Source organism: Megalobrama amblycephala, linkage group LG8 (assembly GCF_018812025.1).
Source record: "Megalobrama amblycephala isolate DHTTF-2021 linkage group LG8, ASM1881202v1, whole genome shotgun sequence".
NCBI lineage: Eukaryota > Metazoa > Chordata > Actinopteri > Cypriniformes > Xenocyprididae > Megalobrama > Megalobrama amblycephala.
The window spans coordinates 2,506,761-2,525,000 of record NC_063051.1 but is presented as its reverse complement, the minus strand read 5'-3'; the positions used below and the strand labels follow the sequence as shown (position 1 = coordinate 2,525,000).

At 36.0% G+C, this 18,240-nt stretch overlaps 1 protein-coding gene across 2 annotated transcripts; it reads right to left on the bottom strand.

Moving 5' to 3' along the window:
- Window positions 1–1,124: 1,124 nt before the first annotated feature.
- Window positions 1,125–15,948, bottom strand: LOC125273235 (NADH dehydrogenase [ubiquinone] 1 alpha subcomplex subunit 4-like 2). Of its 2 annotated transcripts, XM_048198446.1 has the most exons (4): window positions 15,713–15,948; window positions 9,201–9,286; window positions 6,767–6,827; window positions 1,125–1,400 (listed from the first exon to the last, which is right to left on the bottom strand). In XM_048198446.1, the coding sequence occupies exons 1-4, from the start codon at window positions 15,752–15,754 to the stop codon at window positions 1,344–1,346; spliced, it is 246 nt and encodes an 81-aa protein (XP_048054403.1). In that variant the 5' UTR covers window positions 15,755–15,948; the 3' UTR covers window positions 1,125–1,343. The 2 variants fall into 2 exon arrangements, with proteins under 2 accessions (XP_048054403.1, XP_048054401.1); XM_048198444.1 differs by lacking the exons at window positions 9,201–9,286; window positions 15,713–15,948 and having other exon boundaries at window positions 6,767–7,005.
- Window positions 15,949–18,240: the final 2,292 nt, after the last annotated feature.

Here is an 18,240-nt window from a genome sequence, read left to right as displayed (position 1 = left end):
AGCACTGAATGCTTTCGGTGTGTGTGTTTGGGTACCCAGCTGTGCAGAGGACAGGAGTGATTGCTGCTAGATAACATGCATTATTCTCAGTATGCACACGCTGGCCGGCAATTCTCCCTCCTAATGTCCCGCAAATATGCCCACAACAAACTTTGGGGTTTTTCTAAAGGGCCACAAAAATGTGGTTTTCTGCGGATGGACAAAGACGGCAAACATTTGTGTTCTCAAACAAATACAGACTCAAACTGCATGGGATGCATGTGACGAATACATTTGATTTTCATGCTTTTTAAAAAAAGGAATAGCAGAAATTACAATATTGTGGTGAGTTGAGTTATCATGAGACACGTGAGAATCATCACTGATGTCAAACCCCAATGCATCTTCATTCTTCACATGTGAAACGTGCACAATGTGATCATGTACACCGATCAGGCATAACATTATGACCACCTTCCTAATATTCTGTTGCTGCCAAAACAGCCCTGACCCATCGAGGCATGGACTCCTCTAGACCCCTGAAGGTGTGCATCTGTAGATGTTAGCAGCAGATCCTTTAAGTCCTGTAAGTTGCGAGGAGGAGCCTCCATGGATCGGACTTGTTTGTTCAGCACATCCCACAGATGCTCGATCGGATTGAGATCTGGGGAATTTGGAGGCCAAGTCAACACCTCAAACTCGTTGTTGTGCTCCTCAAACCATTTTTGCTTTGTGTCAGGAGCATTATCCTGCTGAAAGAGGCCACAGCCACCAGGGAATGCCGTTTCCATGAAAGGCTGTACATGGTCTGAACAATGCTTAGGTAGGTGGTACGTGTCACAGTAACATCCACATGGATGGCAGGACCTGAGGTTTCCCAGCAGAACATTGCCCAAAGCATCACACTGCCTCTGCCGGCTCGCCTTCTTCCCATAGTGCATCCTGGTGCCATGTGATCCCCACGCACCCGGCCATCCACGAGATATAAAATAAACATATATATGTCTCTTGTGAAATATTATTACAGTTTAAAACAGCTGTTTTTTATGTGAATATATAGTCAAATATAATTTATTCCTGTGATCAAAGCTGAATTCAGCATCATTACTCCAGTCTTCAGTGTCACATGATCCTTCAGAAATCATTCTAATATGATGATTTGATGATCAAGAAACTTTTATTTCATTAATCTTGAAAACAGTTGTGCTGCTTCATATTTTAGCTAGCTATTAAAAGAACTGAATTAATTTGTTTTCAGTGGAAGGAGGACAATCAGGGATACAGCGTTTAGTAAGTAAACCTGTAGAGTGTGTGTGTGTGTGTGTGTGTGTGTGTGTGTGTGTGTGTGGCTCCTCTGAGGTCTTTTAAAAGTCAGGTCCTTCCTTCTTCAGACTCTCATAGTCTGTGGTGATGGCCACCAACTGTGTAGAGAGAACGAGAGAATACATTTAAATGTAGTTAGCGTAAATTAAGATCATCAGAATATCATAAACGACAAACAAGAGCACACACACACACACACACACACACACACAGTGTCTGACAGGTTCTGCAGCCATTTGTTACGTGATCTGGCTCCGTGTTTGTTTTTCAGGAAAAGAGAGTTTTAGGGTTTGTAAACTGATTCAATAAAGGAAATAAATCCAGAATATTTACATAGCTATACTGTCAATGGATCCCAGCTAGCAAAATGTTCTAAGAATGTTTTGGATTAGTTCACTTCAGAACTAAAATTTCCTCACCCCCTTACGGAAGAGGATTAGGGCCAAGCAATAATAAAAAAATAAAACCGTCTCAAGATTAAGTTGTTCAATTACAAGAAAAAACTCTTAAATTTCAAGAAAAAAGTCGAGATAAAATGTTGAGAATAAACTTGTTAAATTACGAGAAAAAACTTGTTAAATTTTGAGAAAAAGGTCGAGATAAAATGTTGAGAATAAACTCGTTAAATTACGAGAAAAAACTTTAATTTCATGAAAAAAGTCGTAATAAAATGTTGAGAATAAACTCATTAAATTACGAGAAAAAACTTTAATTTCATGAAAAAAGTCATAATAAAATGTTGAGAATAAACTCATTAAATTTCGAGAAAAAATCGTTAAATTTTGAGAAAAAGGTCGAGATAAAATGTTGAGAATAAACTCATTAAATTACGAGAAAAAAGTGGTTAAATTACGAGAAAAAACTCGTTAAATTTCAAGAAAAAAGTCGAGATAAAATGTTGAGAATAAACTCGTTAAATTACAAGAAAAAACTCTTAAATTTCAAGAAAAAAGTCAAAATAAAATGTTGAGAATAAACTCGTTAAATTACGAGAAAAAACTTGTTAAATTTTGAGAAAAAGGTCAAGATAAAATGTTGAGAATAAACTCGTTAAATTACGAGAAAAAAGTTAACAACATTTTTCTCATAATTTAACGAATTTGTTCTCATGATTTAACGACTTTTTTCTCGTAATTTAACGAGTTTTTTCTCATAATTTAATTAGTTTATTCTCAACATTTTATCTCGACTTTTTTCTCGTAATTTAACAAGTTTATTCTCAACATTTTATCTCGACTTTTTTCTCGAAATTTAACGAGTTTTTTTCTCGTAATTTAACGAGTTTATTCTCAACATTTTATCTCAACCTTTTTCTCAAAATTTAACGAGTTTTTTCTCGTAATTTAATGAGTTTATTCTCAACATTTTATCTTGACCTTTTTCTCAAAATTTAACGATTTTTTTCTCGTAATTTAACGAGTTTATTCTCAACATTTTATCTCAACTTTTTTCTTGAAATTTAACAAGTTTTTTCTCGTAATTTAATGAGTGCAGCTTCAAAGAGCTCTACATGATCCCAGACAAGGAATAAGAGTCTTATCTAGAGAAACCATCGGACATTTTCTAAAAAAATACAAATGATATACTTTTTAACCACAAATGCACAAATGCATTTCGTAATCACGTTGGAAAGGTCACGCGTGACGTAGGTGGAAGTACCACGGTAGGGTGAAAAACTTCTTATTTTCTCTTCCAATATCAAAATTGTCCGACATCGTTGTTTTACCTTTTTTGTAAAGGGTGTTTGACTTAGTCTTTGCACCTTCACTTTGTAAACACTGGATCGGTACTTCTGCCTACGTCACGCGTGACCTTTCCAACATGATTACGTCATGCGTGGAGCATCACAGAGCAGTGCAAGACGAGCATTTGTGGTTAAAAAGTATATAATTTTATTTATTTTTTAAGAAAATGTCCGATGGTTTCTCTAGATAAGACTCTTATTCCTCGTCTGGGATCATGTAGAGCTCTTTGAAGCTGCACTGAAACTGACATTTCAACCCGTTGAACCCCAGTGAAGTCCACTATATGGAGAAAAATCCTGGAATGTTTTTCTTAATTTCTTTTCAACTGAAGAAAGGAAGACATGAACATCTTGGATGACATGAGGGTGAGTAAATTATCAGGAAATTTTAATTCAGAAGTGAACTAATCCTTTAAGTGTGTAATGCAGCTTTTATGGCATGAATGATTCCTCTTGTAGAGGAGAGTTTGCTGTTTCTTTACTAAGAGATCAGACGCACCACTTTCTCCTGCTTGACCAGGAAAAATCCCTCAAAATCCTGCATTCATGCTTTGCTGTTTTTGTGAAAAGGTCTCGGAGCGTCAGGTTTTCTGTGACAGAAAGCGTGTTTACGTTCTGAATGTGTGACAGGAGACACGTTCTTCAGCCGCTGTTATTTTATTCTCACATCCTCATTGATCTCTCTCTCTCTGCCTCTGTTTCTCTCATTATGATTAATGTTGAGACGCCGCTGGACTCTTGATTTCTGACCTTTGGCTCCTTTTGAGAATCAAACATGTTGAGTCGTGACCTTTGGTGAGCCCAAACGCAGACTTCCCATGAACACGCGTGTCTCCTCTGAGGAAACCTCTCTCATTCTCTCCGTCTGCCTTCGTTAATACTTTCATTAATGGTTGGAGGTGATCAAGATGTTCCAAACGAGAACAAAACATTCACCCGCTGCGACATAAATTATTCCTTCTAAAGCAGACGTGACCGAACGCGATGTGTTTCACACGAGCCTCAGGCGCACGAGACTTATCTAGAAACAAGTCACCATGAAAATAAAATGGACAATTCTTATTTTTTTTATGGAATATTGCAGTGTTTATTATAAATGAATTATCCATAGTTTTTAAATTCATGTGCCTCGTAATCAAAACTAGATAAAAAAAAGTTCAAGACAAACTTTGAAGTTGGCTTAAGAAAGCATGACCGGAAAGTTTGAAGAAGTTTTACAAGCTTTTGGTTTTCAAAGGTTTTCAGTTTGAAGTTTAAAGCCGTTTTAAAGCTTAAAGTTTGATGGTTTTGAAGGCAATACACTATCAGAAATAGAACAGTTTTAACACATTGTTAGCATTAATTAGCATGTTTTTCCACATTGCTAGCATGAATTAGCACATAGCTACCATGTTTTAGCACATTTTAACATTAATTACCACATTGCTAGCATGTTTTAACACATTGCTAACATATTTTAACACAATGCTAGCATTAATTAGCATCTTTAAGCACATTGCTAGCATAAATTAGCACATTGATAACATGTTAACAACATATTTTGGCATTTTTCTAGCATAAATTAATATTTTCGCACATTGCTAGTGTGTTTTAGCATGTTGGTAACACGAATTAACACATTACCAACATGTTTTAACACTGTTAACATTAACATTTTGCTAGCATTAAATTAGCACATTGTTAGCATGAATTAGCACAATGCTAGCTTGAATTAACGTTTTAACACATTGATAGCATGAATTAGCCTATTGCTAACATGTTTGCAAAATGTTTTACCACTTTGCTAGCATTAATTAGCATGTTTGCTAGCATGATTTAACACATTGCTATCATGATTTAGCATTCTTTTAACATGAATTACCACATTGCTAACATGTTTTATCACATTGTTAATATATTTGAACACTTTGTTAGCATTAATTAGCATGTTTAAGCACATTGCTAGCATGAATTAGCACATAGCTACCATGTTTTAGCACATTTTAACATGAATTACCACATTGCTAGCATGTTTTAACACATTGCTAACATATTTTAACACAATGCTAGCATTAGCATCTTTAAGCACATTGCTACCATTAATTAGCACATTGCTAACATGTTAACAACATATTTTGGCATTTTTCTAGCATAAATTAACGTTTTCGCACAGTGCTAGTGTGTTTTAGCATGTTGGTAACACGAATTAACACATTATCAACATGTTTTAACATTGTTAACATTAACATGCTGCTAGCATTAAATTAGCACATTGTTAGCATGAATTAGCACAATGCTAGCTTGAATTAACATTTTAACACATTGCTAGCACAAATTAGCCTATTGCTAACATGTTTGCAAAATGTTTTAGCACTTTGTTAGCATTAATTAGCATGTTGCTAGCATGATTTAACACATTGCTATCATGATTTAGCATTCTTCTAACATGAATTACCACATTGCTAATGTGTTTTATCACATTGCTAATATATTTTAACACTTTGTTAGCATTAATTAGCATGTTTAAGCACATTGCTAGCATTAAATTAACATATTGCTAACATGTTAACGTGTTTTAACATATTGCTAGCATGAATTAACATGTTTTTGCACATTGCTAGTGTGCTTTAGCATGTTGATAACATGAATTAACACATTGCCAACATGTTTTAACACATTGTTAACATTAGCATGTTTTTGAATTAGCACATTATTAGAATGTATTATAATGTTTTAATACATTGCTAGCATGAATTTGCACAATGCTAGCTTGAATTAACATGTTTTAACACATTGTTAGTATGAATTAGCATATATCGCTAACAGGTTAGCAACATGTTTTAGCAATTTGCTAACATAAATTAGCATGTTGCTAGCATTATTTAGCACATTGCTAACATGTTTTAACATTGTAGCATGAATTAACACAATGCTAGAATGAATTGTTTTTGCATGTTACTAACATGAATTATCACATTGCAACATTTTAACGCATTGTTAACATTAGCTTGTTGTTAGCATTATTTAGCATTTTGCTAACATGTTATCACCATGTTTTAGCACATTGCTAGCATTTATTAGCACATTGCTAACATGATTTAACACATTACTAGCATGAATTATGATATGTTATCATGATTTAGAATATTGCCAGCAAGTTGCTAGTGTAATTTAGCATTTTGTTAACATGATTTATTAGAAAAGATTTAGAAAAGATATAGCACACTAAGTCAGAACAGTCTGAAGGTCTGACCCGAGTTTGGTGTTTGTAGAGTTAAAGCTCTAGGAGGAGGCAGGACAACCTGTCACTCACATGAGATCCACCAATAGCAAACCACAACCATCCAATCAGTTCCCCAAAGACAAAATCAAGCCCCGCCCTACATTTGTTCTTGTTCCTGAAGCCAACTTCCCTTTCATGGCTTTAAAGCTCCATATTAAAGCGCATGAAGTATATTTGTTTTTTCGGGTTAATTAAGAGCATCATCCAGGCATTTGAAGTACCTTTTTTTCCTTTTTTGAAATTTCGATGTGAACACACTAATCACACCATACTAAAAACAGCATAGCATAGTGCCTGTGTTTGCTAATATACGGCTTGACGTCTCCTGTCACGCATCGCTCCATCGTGTGCGATGAAACTCTGCACGCGCGTCGGCTGATCCAGGAACAGCGGGAGTGACGGATCTGTCTGCGCTGTCAGTCTGCAGCTGATCACAGAGCAGTCTCTGGGCTGTTTACCTTGTACTGATAGGTCGGGTCGAGTTTGTTCCACGGTTCAGGGTTATTCTTCCTGTCCCAGCTGACAGAATGAGGGTAAGGCCAGACCAGAGAGGAGAAAGAGAGCGAGTGAAAAAAAACAGCACTGGGAAGGAGGGAGAGACGATGAGGATGAGTGACTGTAAAGGAGGGTAAAACTGAAGGAGGGTAATTATCAGGAGGAGGTGACGGAGGCCATTTTTTTTGGCAGACTGCCATTGTTCATTAATATGGAGGCTTGTTTACGCCACTAAATGAAAAAGGTAATTGACTTTTTTTTCTCAGAATTGCAAGATTTAAACTCACAATTGTGAGGTATAAAGAAAGTCAGAATTGCGAGATATAAAGTCAGAATTGCGAGATATAAAGTCAGAATTGCGAGATATAAAGTCGGAATTGCATCTTATAAAGTCAGAATTGCGAGATATAAAGTCAGAATTGCATCTTATACAGTCAGAATTGCGAGATATAAAGTCAGAATTGCATCTTATACAGTCAGAATTGCGAGATACAAAGTCAGAATTGCGAGTTATAAAGTCAGAATTGCGAGATACAAAGTCAGAATTGCGAGATATAAAGTCTGAATTGCGAGTAATAAAGTCGGAATTGCGAGTAATAAAGTCGGAATTGCAAGTTATAAAGTCTGAATTGCGTGATATAAAGTCAAAATTGCGAGTAATAAAGTCGGAATTGCGAGTAATAAAGTCGGAATTGCGAGTTATAAAGTCTGAATTGCGTGATATAAAGTCAGAATTGCGAGTAATAAAGTCGGAATTGCGAGTAATAAAGTCAGAATTGCGAGTAATAAAGTCGGAATTGCGAGTAATAAAGTCAGAATTGCGAGTAATAAAGTCGGAATGGCGAGTTATAAAGTCAGAATTGCGAGTTATAAAGTCAGAATTGCGAGTAATAAAGTCGGAATTGCGAGTTATAAAGTCTGAATTGCGTGATATAAAGTCAGAATTGCGAGTAATAAAGTCGGAATTGCGAGTAATAAAGTCGGAATTGCGAGTTATAAAGTCTGAATTGCGTGATATAAAGTCAAAATTGCGAGTAATAAAGTCGGAATTGCGAGTAATAAAGTCGGAATTGCGAGTTATAAAGTCTGAATTGCGTGATATAAAGTCAGAATTCCGAGTAATAAAGTCGGAATTGCGAGTAATAAAGTCGGAATTGCGAGTAATAAAGTCGGAATTGCGAGTTATAAAGTCTGAATTGCGTGATATAAAGTCAGAATTCCGAGTAATAAAGTCGGAATTGCGAGTAATAAAGTCGGAATTGCGAGTTATAAAGTCAGAATTGCGAGTAATAAAGTCAGAATTGCGAGTAATAAAGTCGGAATTGCGAGTTATAAAGTCAGAATTGCGAGTAATAAAGTCGGAATTGCGAGTTATAAAGTCTGAATTGCGTGATATAAAGTCAGAATTGCGAGTAATAAAGTCTGAATTGCGAGTAATAAAGTCTGAATTGCGAGTTATAAAGTCGGAATTGCGAGTAATAAACTTGGAATTGCGAGTTATAAAGTCAGAATTGCGAGTTATAAAGTCAGATTTATGAATAATAAAGTCGGAATTGCGAGTAATAAAGTCGGAATTGCGAGTAATAAAGTCTGAATTGTGTGATATAAAGTCAGAATTGCGAGTTATAAAGTTAGAATTGCGAGTTATAAAGTCAGAATTGCGAGTAATAAAGTTGGAATTGCGAGTTATAAAGTCAGAATTGCAAGTTATAAAGTCAGATTTGTGAATAATAAAGTTGGAATTGCGAGTTATAAAGTCAGAATTGCGAGTTATAAAGTCAGATTTGTGAATAATAAAGTTGGAATTGCGAGTTATAAAGTCAGATTTGTGAATAATAAAGTTGGAATTGCGAGTTATAAAGTCAGAATTGCGAGTTATAAAGTCAGATTTGTGAATAATAAAGTTGGAATTGCGAGTTATAAAGTCAGATTTGTGAATAATAAAGTTGGAATTGCGAGTTATAAACTCGCAATTCTGATAAAAAATGTCAGTCTTTTTCCCTCACAATTGGCTATTATAACATGTAATTGCAAGCTTAAATCTTGCAATTCTGAGAAAAAGTAGCAGGTTGTTTCTCACAGGGATGAATTAATGCACACAACAAACAGAAGCAACTAACGACAGCTCATCATATCAGAATTTATATTGCCTATATTACATTGTAACAGCACAGTATGATGTCATGTGACTGACTGTCTTGTGTTGTGTCAGATTTAGAACATACAAACTGCTCTTATATCTTCTTTGGAACATCTTCCACTGAAGAAAGTCCAACAGGTTTGAAACAACATGAGTGTGAGTAAATGATGTCCATTTCCCTTTATGAGTGTGTACTGTAAATGCTCAGTAACTGCACTGTAAAGTGTGATGATTTCGGGTGGTTTTGTCCATCTCACCTGACGTGAGGTCCACGAGCGAGTCGGATCAGATAGAGAGAAGCTCCCCCCATACCCATAAACAGGAAGATGAACTGAGGGATGAGCTGAAAGAGAACGAGAAGATCATCAGACGTCAGTGTCTCGTGTTCAGTGTGAGTAAAAATACACTCCAGTGCAAAAATGCTTGGCAAACACATCACAAGAGCGCCGCCCTGCTGTTCATGAGAAACGTGTCCCAGTGTTATTAGGGGTTCAAGAGTGTAGAGCTGAAACTCCAAAACCAAACCAGTGCAGCAAGATTCCCCGGAGCCTGTCAATAATTATCCCAAAAAAAGTTGAAATTTTAATTCACGGTCTCTAGGGGTCGCCAAAACATTTGAAGTGGGCAGAGCCTATTTTACTAAAATGGCTATAACTCATGAACGGAATGAGATATTTTCACCAAACTTGGCACACCTATATAAGAGCTCATTCTGTGGTCATGTTAAAATGGATCTGGCGACTGGCCACTTGGTGGCGCTATAACAGCAAGAAAAACTTGAAAACAGCTGCAACTACTTCACCGTTATTCCAATTTACTTGAAAATTGGCATGCAATGTCTTCGTCCGAGGTGCCATGATTGTCTATGAGGACACTGGCGTATCTCAAAAAACATGTCCGCCATCGACCAATGAATTTTGAGCAGCTATCAGACAAGGTTAACGGAGGCCGATCGGAACGAAACTCGCTTGGTCTGTTTGATTCGCGGTTCTAGAGACCTGTGAGAAATTCGAAATAAATCAGCCACTGGGGGGCGCCTTCACGTTTTTCACATGCGTAAAGTATCGTGTATCGCACGATTTTTCGCACACACCCACAACAATCGTACCACATGGTAGAACTCCTCATTCTGAGCAACTTTGTCTCTAGGACCGCCGCTGTCCATCGAATCGTTCGTTAAATATTGGAGATTTTTTCAAAAAACAACTTTGGCGAACTAGTCCTAGGATTTTGGCTCAACCTCGAAAACTGTTAAAAAGCTTTTTAAACCATATATTTTCTATGTAAATGGTCTTTTTCATCTCTGATCGAGATGGTTACCAGTTTGCTAATTTAAAACTTTTTATGCATGTGCTTAAAGAACTTAAAGCACTGCTTGCAGCTATATTTCATATAGCGCATTTCACAATACACATTGAGCAGCTTTACAGAAAATCATGATGTTAATGTTTATAACATCTTCATGACTTACAGCTGCATTTAGTAGATTAGAGCTGGACGATAATATAGTTGCATTTAGAGACAATCAGGCAGTTGAGATTTGCTAGATATTGCTTTATGTGAGTATGCTGTATGTATACGGATAAAGTTGGACATACTTACTGTATATATCCAACTTTATACACATATATTATTTAGCAGATATATGAGCAGATGTGTTATTTAGCAACATTTATGCATTTGTCAGATGGTTTTATTCTTTGCATTCAAGGTGTACATGTTGTCTTGCATTCCCTGAGAATCAAACACATGATTTTGGTGTTGCAAGCACCATACTCCACTGTTTAAGCTACAGTAATGCTATACCATTAACATAAAATTAGTTGCATATGTTTATAGCTAGATATAGAGCTTTCCTGTAACTTTCCTCGGTGAAAAGCGACACCATGGATTTGATTCCCAGTAAATGCATGAACTGATAACATGTACACCTTGAATGCAATGCAACTTTGGAAAACAACATCTGCCAAATGCATGAATGTAAATACCCGAGTAATGACTCATCTGGTTTAAGTGACTTTAACTAACTCAGCAAGAACTGCTGCTCCATCATGAGCGTGTTTGAGCTGAAAGAGGGAAGCGAGCGCAGGAGGGACACGTTCCTGACACGTTTCAAAACGCAATGGCGTGTGAAATGGAGCTTGTGCAGTTAGAAGTGTGTGTGTGTTCATGTACTTGCGTGGAGTAGGTTTCCGGTCTAAATGAACAAACACACACACACTCTCTTTTATATGCATGGAGACACACTGTGTGTGTCAGTCTGGGTTGAGTGATGAAGGACACAGCCGCTTGTGTGTGTGTGTGTGTGTGTGTGCGCTGCCGATCAGACTGAGTGACAGGATCACACACACACACATCCTACCAAGAGACTTCAGTGTGTGTGTGTGTGTGTGTGTGAATGATAACAGGGATTAGAATAGAAATACATATTAAAAGAGGAAATGTGACGCATCAGTTCGGATGGCAGAATCGCCACATTTTTTCTGCGTTTAAGAAAGTGAAAGACAGGCAGACATAGACTTAGCCTTATGTTGTCAAAACTGCCTCCTGTAACAGTTATTTGCATAATCCCCCAGGGGTTACTGGGAGATATTCAAATTAGCTTATCAAATATGTTTAAGCGTCCTAAGCCGAGCGCAACATGTGTTTTTGCTTTGGTTCCTCTCATCTCGCAGCTGAGCTCAATCCTGATGGGCGTTTTGTGGTCAATTGATGTTTTTGCATCGAGTGTGTTCGTTTGGTTTGATAGTTGGTTTGATCATCTTTGTGTAGATGATGATGAAGTTTCACTTATTTTTATTTTTTGATTATATCTTGATTTTCAATTAGTCTTTGTTTGTATTTTTTTTTTTTTTTTAGTTTTAGTCTCACAGCCACGCAAGCTCTTAATACTGTGTTTGATTAAGTGGGAGCTTTGATTGAAAATACAAAAACTAAAGCAATTTTCTTTGTAATTTGTTCACATTGTAGTGCACGTTTTTACCTTTCTGCTGAACACTTTATTTAAAATGTCATTATATATTTTTTAATGATTTAGTTGTTTTTCTTTGTGGATCAGTGTGTGCTGTACACATGCTGAAAGACCCAGCTAACAGGAAACGTTCTCAGAACGTTCTGTCAAAGTTCTCTCAAAGTTCTCCCAGTAACATTAATAGAAAGTTCATTCAAAGTTATCTGGTCTTTAATAATGTTCTCAAAACGTTAGCACAAAAACATTATTTATATGAATGTTTTTCTTTCATAATTTGTTTCAGTTGGACATTCATCTAACTGTTTTTAAATGTAACAATTTTTTCAGAATGGTCAGAGAACATTAAAAAGTAACATTCCCATACTGTTTGAAAAATGACAAAATGTAATGTTCTCTTAATGCTCGCATAACCAAGAAGTTTTATTTAAAGATTTTTAAAACAATGTTTTTATGGAAGCTTGTTTCAGCCACCGAATAAAAAAGGTCATTGAAACTTTTTATCTCACAATTCTGACTTTTTTCTAGCAATTGCGAGTTATAAATTCGGAATTGTAAGTTATAGTCAAAATTGTGAGTAATAAAGTCAGAATTGTGAGATATAAAGTCAAAATTGAGATATTAACTCAAGTGAGAGATATAAACTCACAATTGCAAGTTATAAAGTCAGAATTGCAATTTAAGTCAGAATTGCGAGATATAAACTCAATTGTGAGTTATAAAGTCAGAATTGCGAATTGTAAAGTCGGAATTGCGAGATATCAAGTCGGAATTGCGAGATATAAAGTTGGAATTACGAGTTATAAAGTTGGAATTGCGAGATATAAAGTCGAAATTGCGAGTTATAAAGTCGAAATTGCGAGATATAAAGTTGGAATTGCGAGTTATAAAGTTGGAATTGCGAGATATAAAGTCGGAATTGCAAGTTATAAAGTCTGAATTGCGAGATATAAAGTCAGAATTGCGAGTTATAAAGTCGGAATTGCGAGTTATAAAGTCGGAATTGCGAGTTATAAAGTCGGAATTGCGAGATATCAAGTCGGAATTACGAGTTATAAAGTCGGAATTGCGAGATATAAAGTCGAAATTGCGAATTATAAAGTCGGAATTGCGAATTATAAAGTCGGAATTGCGAGATATCAAGTCGGAATTGCGAGATATAAAGTCGGAATTACGAGTTATAAAGTCGGAATTGCGAGATATAAAGTCGGAATTGTGAGATATAAAGTCGGAATTGTGAGTTATAAAGTCAGAATTGCGAGTTATAAAGTCGGAATTGTGAGATATAAAGTCGGAATTGTGAGATATAAAGTCGGAATTGTGAGTTATAAAGTCAGAACTGTGAGATATAAAGTCAGAACTGTGAGATATAAAGTCAGAATTGTGAGTTATAAAGTCGGAATTGCGAGTTATAAAGTCGGAATTGCGAGATATCAAGAAAGAATTGCGAGTTATAAAGTCGGAATTGCGAGTTATAAAGTCGGAATTGCGAGTTATAAAGTCAGAATTGCGAGATATAAAGTCGGAATTGCGAGTTATAAAGTCAGAATTGTGAGGTATAAAGTCAGAATTGTGAGATATAAAGTCGGAATTGCGAGTTATAAAGTCAGAATTGTGAGATATAAAGCCGGAATTGCGAGATATAAAGTCGGAATTGCGAGTTATAAAGTCGGAATTGTGAGTTATAAAGTTGGAATTGCGAGATATAAAGTCGGAATTGCGAGATATAAAGTCGGAATTGTGAGATATAAAGTCGGAATTGTGAGTTATAAAGTCAGAACTGTGAGATATAAAGTCAGAACTGTGAGATATAAAGTCAGAATTGCGAGTTATAAAGTCTGAATTGCGAGTTATAAAGTCTGAATTGCGAGATATAAAGTCGGAATTGCGAGTTATAAAGTCGGAATTGCGAGTTATAAAGTTGGAATTGCGAGATATAAAGTCGGAATTGCGAGTTATAAAGTCAGAATTGCGAGATATAAAGTCGGAATTGCGAGATATAAAGTCGGAATTGCGAGTTATAAAGTCGGAATTGTGAGTTATAAAGTCAGAACTGTGAGATATAAAGTCAGAACTGTGAGTTATAAAGTTGGAATTGCGAGATATAAAGTCGGAATTGCGAGTTATAAAGTCAGAATTGCGAGATATAAAGTCGGAATTGCGAGATATAAAGTCGGAATTGCGAGTTATAAAGTCGGAATTGCGAGTTATAAAGTCGGAATTGCGAGATATAAAGTCGGAATTGCGAGTTATAAAGTCGGAATTGCGAGATATAAAGTCGGAATTGCGAGTTATAAAGTCAGAATTGTGAGGTATAAAGTCAGAATTGTGAGATATAAAGTCGGAATTGCGAGTTATAAAGTCAGAATTGTGAGATATAAAGTCAGAATTGCGAGTTATAAAGTCAGAATTGTGAGATATAAAGTCGGAATTGCGAGTTATAAAGTCAGAATTGTGAGATATAACGTCAGAATTGCGAGTTATAAAGTCAGAATTGTGAGTTATAGTAAGAATTGCAAGTTTATATCACAGTTCTGACTTTCTGAGAAAAAAAGTCAGGATTGTGAGATAAAAAGTTAAAAGATAAAAAGACATGATAAAATGTATTTATTGTTATTTTTTTATTCCGTGGCGGAAACAAGCTTCCATATGTTTTCAATTTTGAGAAGACATTCAGAAAAAAACATTTTCATAACGTAATAAGAACATTAACAAAACGTTCCTAGAACACCTTTTTGTTAGCTGGGAAGTAAAAGAAACTTGATAAATGAACAGAATTATTGGACACATACTGAATATGTGGCGCTTTGCTCCTGTGCGCTTTTCATGAGTGTCATATTCAGTGTTCACACTTTTGAGTGAGGAAAACAACAACTTTCTTTTTTATTTGTGAAGTCACACTTGTTAGTCACTGTAACACCTGTGTGATGGCCGTAAGAGAGAGAGAGAGAGAGAGACAGACAGCTTTAACAGCATCTGCTGCAACATCTGCTTCTGACCTGCAACAACTCAAAGACGTAAACTGAATTCAGCAGCTGCCGATCCCAGAGTTTTCTGTCCCTTCAGTGAAATATCTCCTCACAGAAAGAGTTTTTGCTAGAGAAGTTTTGCTATGTTTGTCCTGTTTTCCGTAGACAGTAGTTCCATGCATTTACAGGCCTCTGAAATACAAGAATCTCAGATGGCGTGTTATATAATAATCACTCTTAATATGTTGCTGCTAAACACAGTGGCGGTTCAGTGGCGTTTGCGTAACAGTCGTTCATTTAGTTTTGGTAACCCGCCAAACATGAGAATCTGGGTCATCACACACTCACGGTCATTAATAGAGCTGTTGTTTGAGAAAGCAATGTTTGTTTTGTTCGTCTTGGGTTTATCGTTTAGTGTTTTTTTATGTGGTGAAGTAAATCTTTCACTGTGAGCAATTATTTTGTTTATCTACGGTAAAACTATTAATGGGAAGGTCAATAAAAACTCTTCACTGTTCTCAGAAAAACTATGATGCAGCATCACAATAGAGGACAGTGATGATGAAGCTGACAGTCATTTCACGTCTATATTGCTTTATTTCGACTGAAAGCTTATTTCTACATCGCTTTATACAACACAGACTGTTTCAAAGCAGCTTCACAGAAATAAACAGGAAAATAACAGAATCAGTGATGCAAAACTTCATCAAATATGAGACAAATTCAAATGCTGCTGTAAAGACAGTAGTATCATTATTCGGTTTTGTTCTCATCCTCAAATAATATTACTGTCTTATAAACCCAACTAAGTGAATGTCAGTGTTGGACTCACCCCTGGATGTTTCTTTGCATGCTGGTACATTGTTCTGAACATGTTGACCTTGAGCTCCGGCGACAGTAGTGGACGGACAGTAGTTACGAACAAGTGTGAACTGCGTGTTCTGTAAGCGGGTCAGTTAGTGCCGTGAGGATGGATGGATACTGTGATCCAATTAACGGAGTTAAACCCCTGAGACGGACCGAATGACAACATGTGCTGCCGTGTGTTTCAGCTCACAGTGTTTGCTGTCATTAGAAGATTAATGGACTGTTTAATATCTGCTAACACTTTATTTTGATGCTCCCCAACTGACTATATGTAACTTTGGAAAGTACATGTCAACTTATTCTACTAACCCTAAGAGGCTACTGATACTGTAATGAGAGTTAGTTGACATGGAGTTGCAAAGTTACTTATAGTTGGTAGAAGGTCTAAAATGGACCATCGAAATAAAGTGTAACTGAATTTTGATTCATCAAACCAGCAATTCTGATTTTATAACTCACAATTCTGACTTTATAATTCGCAATTCTGACTTTATAACTCGCAATTCCGACTTTATAACTCGCAATTCTGACTTTATAACTCGCAATTCCGACTTTATAACTCGCAATTCAGACATTTTATATCTCGCAATTCCGACTTTATGACTCGCAATTCCGACTTTATATCTCGCAATTCCGACTTTATAACTCGCAATTCCAACTTTATAACTCGCAATTCAGACATTTTATATCTCGCAATTCTGACTTTATAACTCGCAATTCCGACTTTATAACTCGCAATTCAGACATTTTATATCTCGCAATTCCGACTTTATAACTCGCAATTACAACTTTATAACTCGCAATTCAGACATTTTATATCTCGCAAATCCGACTTTATAACTCGCAATTCCGACTTTATAACTCGCAATTCAGACTTTATATCTCGCAATTATGACTTTATAACTCGCAATTCTGACTTTATATCTCGTAATTCCGACTTTATAACTCGCAATTCCGACTTTATAACTTGCAATTCCGACTTTATATCTCGTAATTCCGACTTTATATCTCGCAATTCCGACATTTTATATCTCGCAATTCTGACTTTATAACTCGCAATTCCGACTTTATAACTCGCAATTCAGACATTTTATATCTCGCAATTCCGACTTTGACTCGCAATTCCGACTTTATAACTCGCAATTCCGACTTTATATCTCGCAATTCTGACTTTATAACTCGCAATTCCAACTTTATAACTCGCAATTCAGACATTTTATATCTCGCAATTCTGACTTTATAACTCGCAATTCCGACTTTATAACTCGCAATTCAGACATTTTATATCTCGCAATTCCGACTTTATAACTCGCAATTACAACTTTATAACTCGCAATTCAGACATTTTATATCTCGCAATTCCGACTTTATAACTCGCAATTCCGACTTTATAACTCGCAATTACAACTTTATAACTCGCAATTCTGACTTTATAACTCGCAATTCAGACTTTATATCTCGCAATTATGACTTTATAACTCGCAATTATGACTTTATAACTCGCAATTATGACTTTATAACTCGCAATTATGACTTTATAACTCGCAATTCCGACTTTATAACTCGCAATTCCGACTTTATAACTCGCAATTCCGACTTTATATCTTGCAATTCCGACTTTATAACTCGCAATTCCGACTTTATATCTTGCAATTCCGACTTTATAACTCGCAATTCTGACTTTATAACTCGCAATTACAACTTTATAACTCGCAATTTCGACTTTATAACTGACTTTATGATCTTTCAGAAATCATTCTAATATGATGATTTGCTGCTCAAGAAACATTTATGATTATTATCTGTTCATATTTTTTGTTTTCAGGATTCTTTGATGAATATAAAGTTCAAAAGAACAGAATTTATTTGAAATAGAATCTTTTGTAACATTATAAATGTCTTTTTAATGCATCCTTGATGAATGAAAGTATTAATGTCTTTTAAACTTTTGAACAGTGACGTATTTAAATACCTGTATAGATGAATATTCAGCCGATATAAACTGCACGTCGTTAGATAATGTCATTGGAAGGTCTCAGGAACAGAAGGAAGAAGCGTCTGGTGTCTTTTATGTTGACACATTTTAGGGTCGCTGCCAGCTGACAGTCTGCTTCGAGCTTTGACCTCTGACCTTTGACCTCAGGGAATATTCACACAGAATGATTGACAGTAAAAAGCTTTCAGTCGACTCATAGCCCATAATCTGATGTCAGCAGCTCGAATGAGACTCTGATGACATTGAAAGCTGCGATTTAAATGATTCCAGCAGAAGACTCTGTGTGTTCTTGTGATGTCATCAGACCATCAGCGGTGACATGATGATGTCATTTTGCATTAGGGTCATGTGACATTTATGGTTCAGAGAAAAAGAACACCTGTATGTGTGACTGACCACTCATGCAGAAGAGACAGACTGCCATAAAGATGAATGTAAATGTTAACGGATATCTGCATTTTTCTGTTCACTCTTCCTTTAACACATCATTGTAGTTT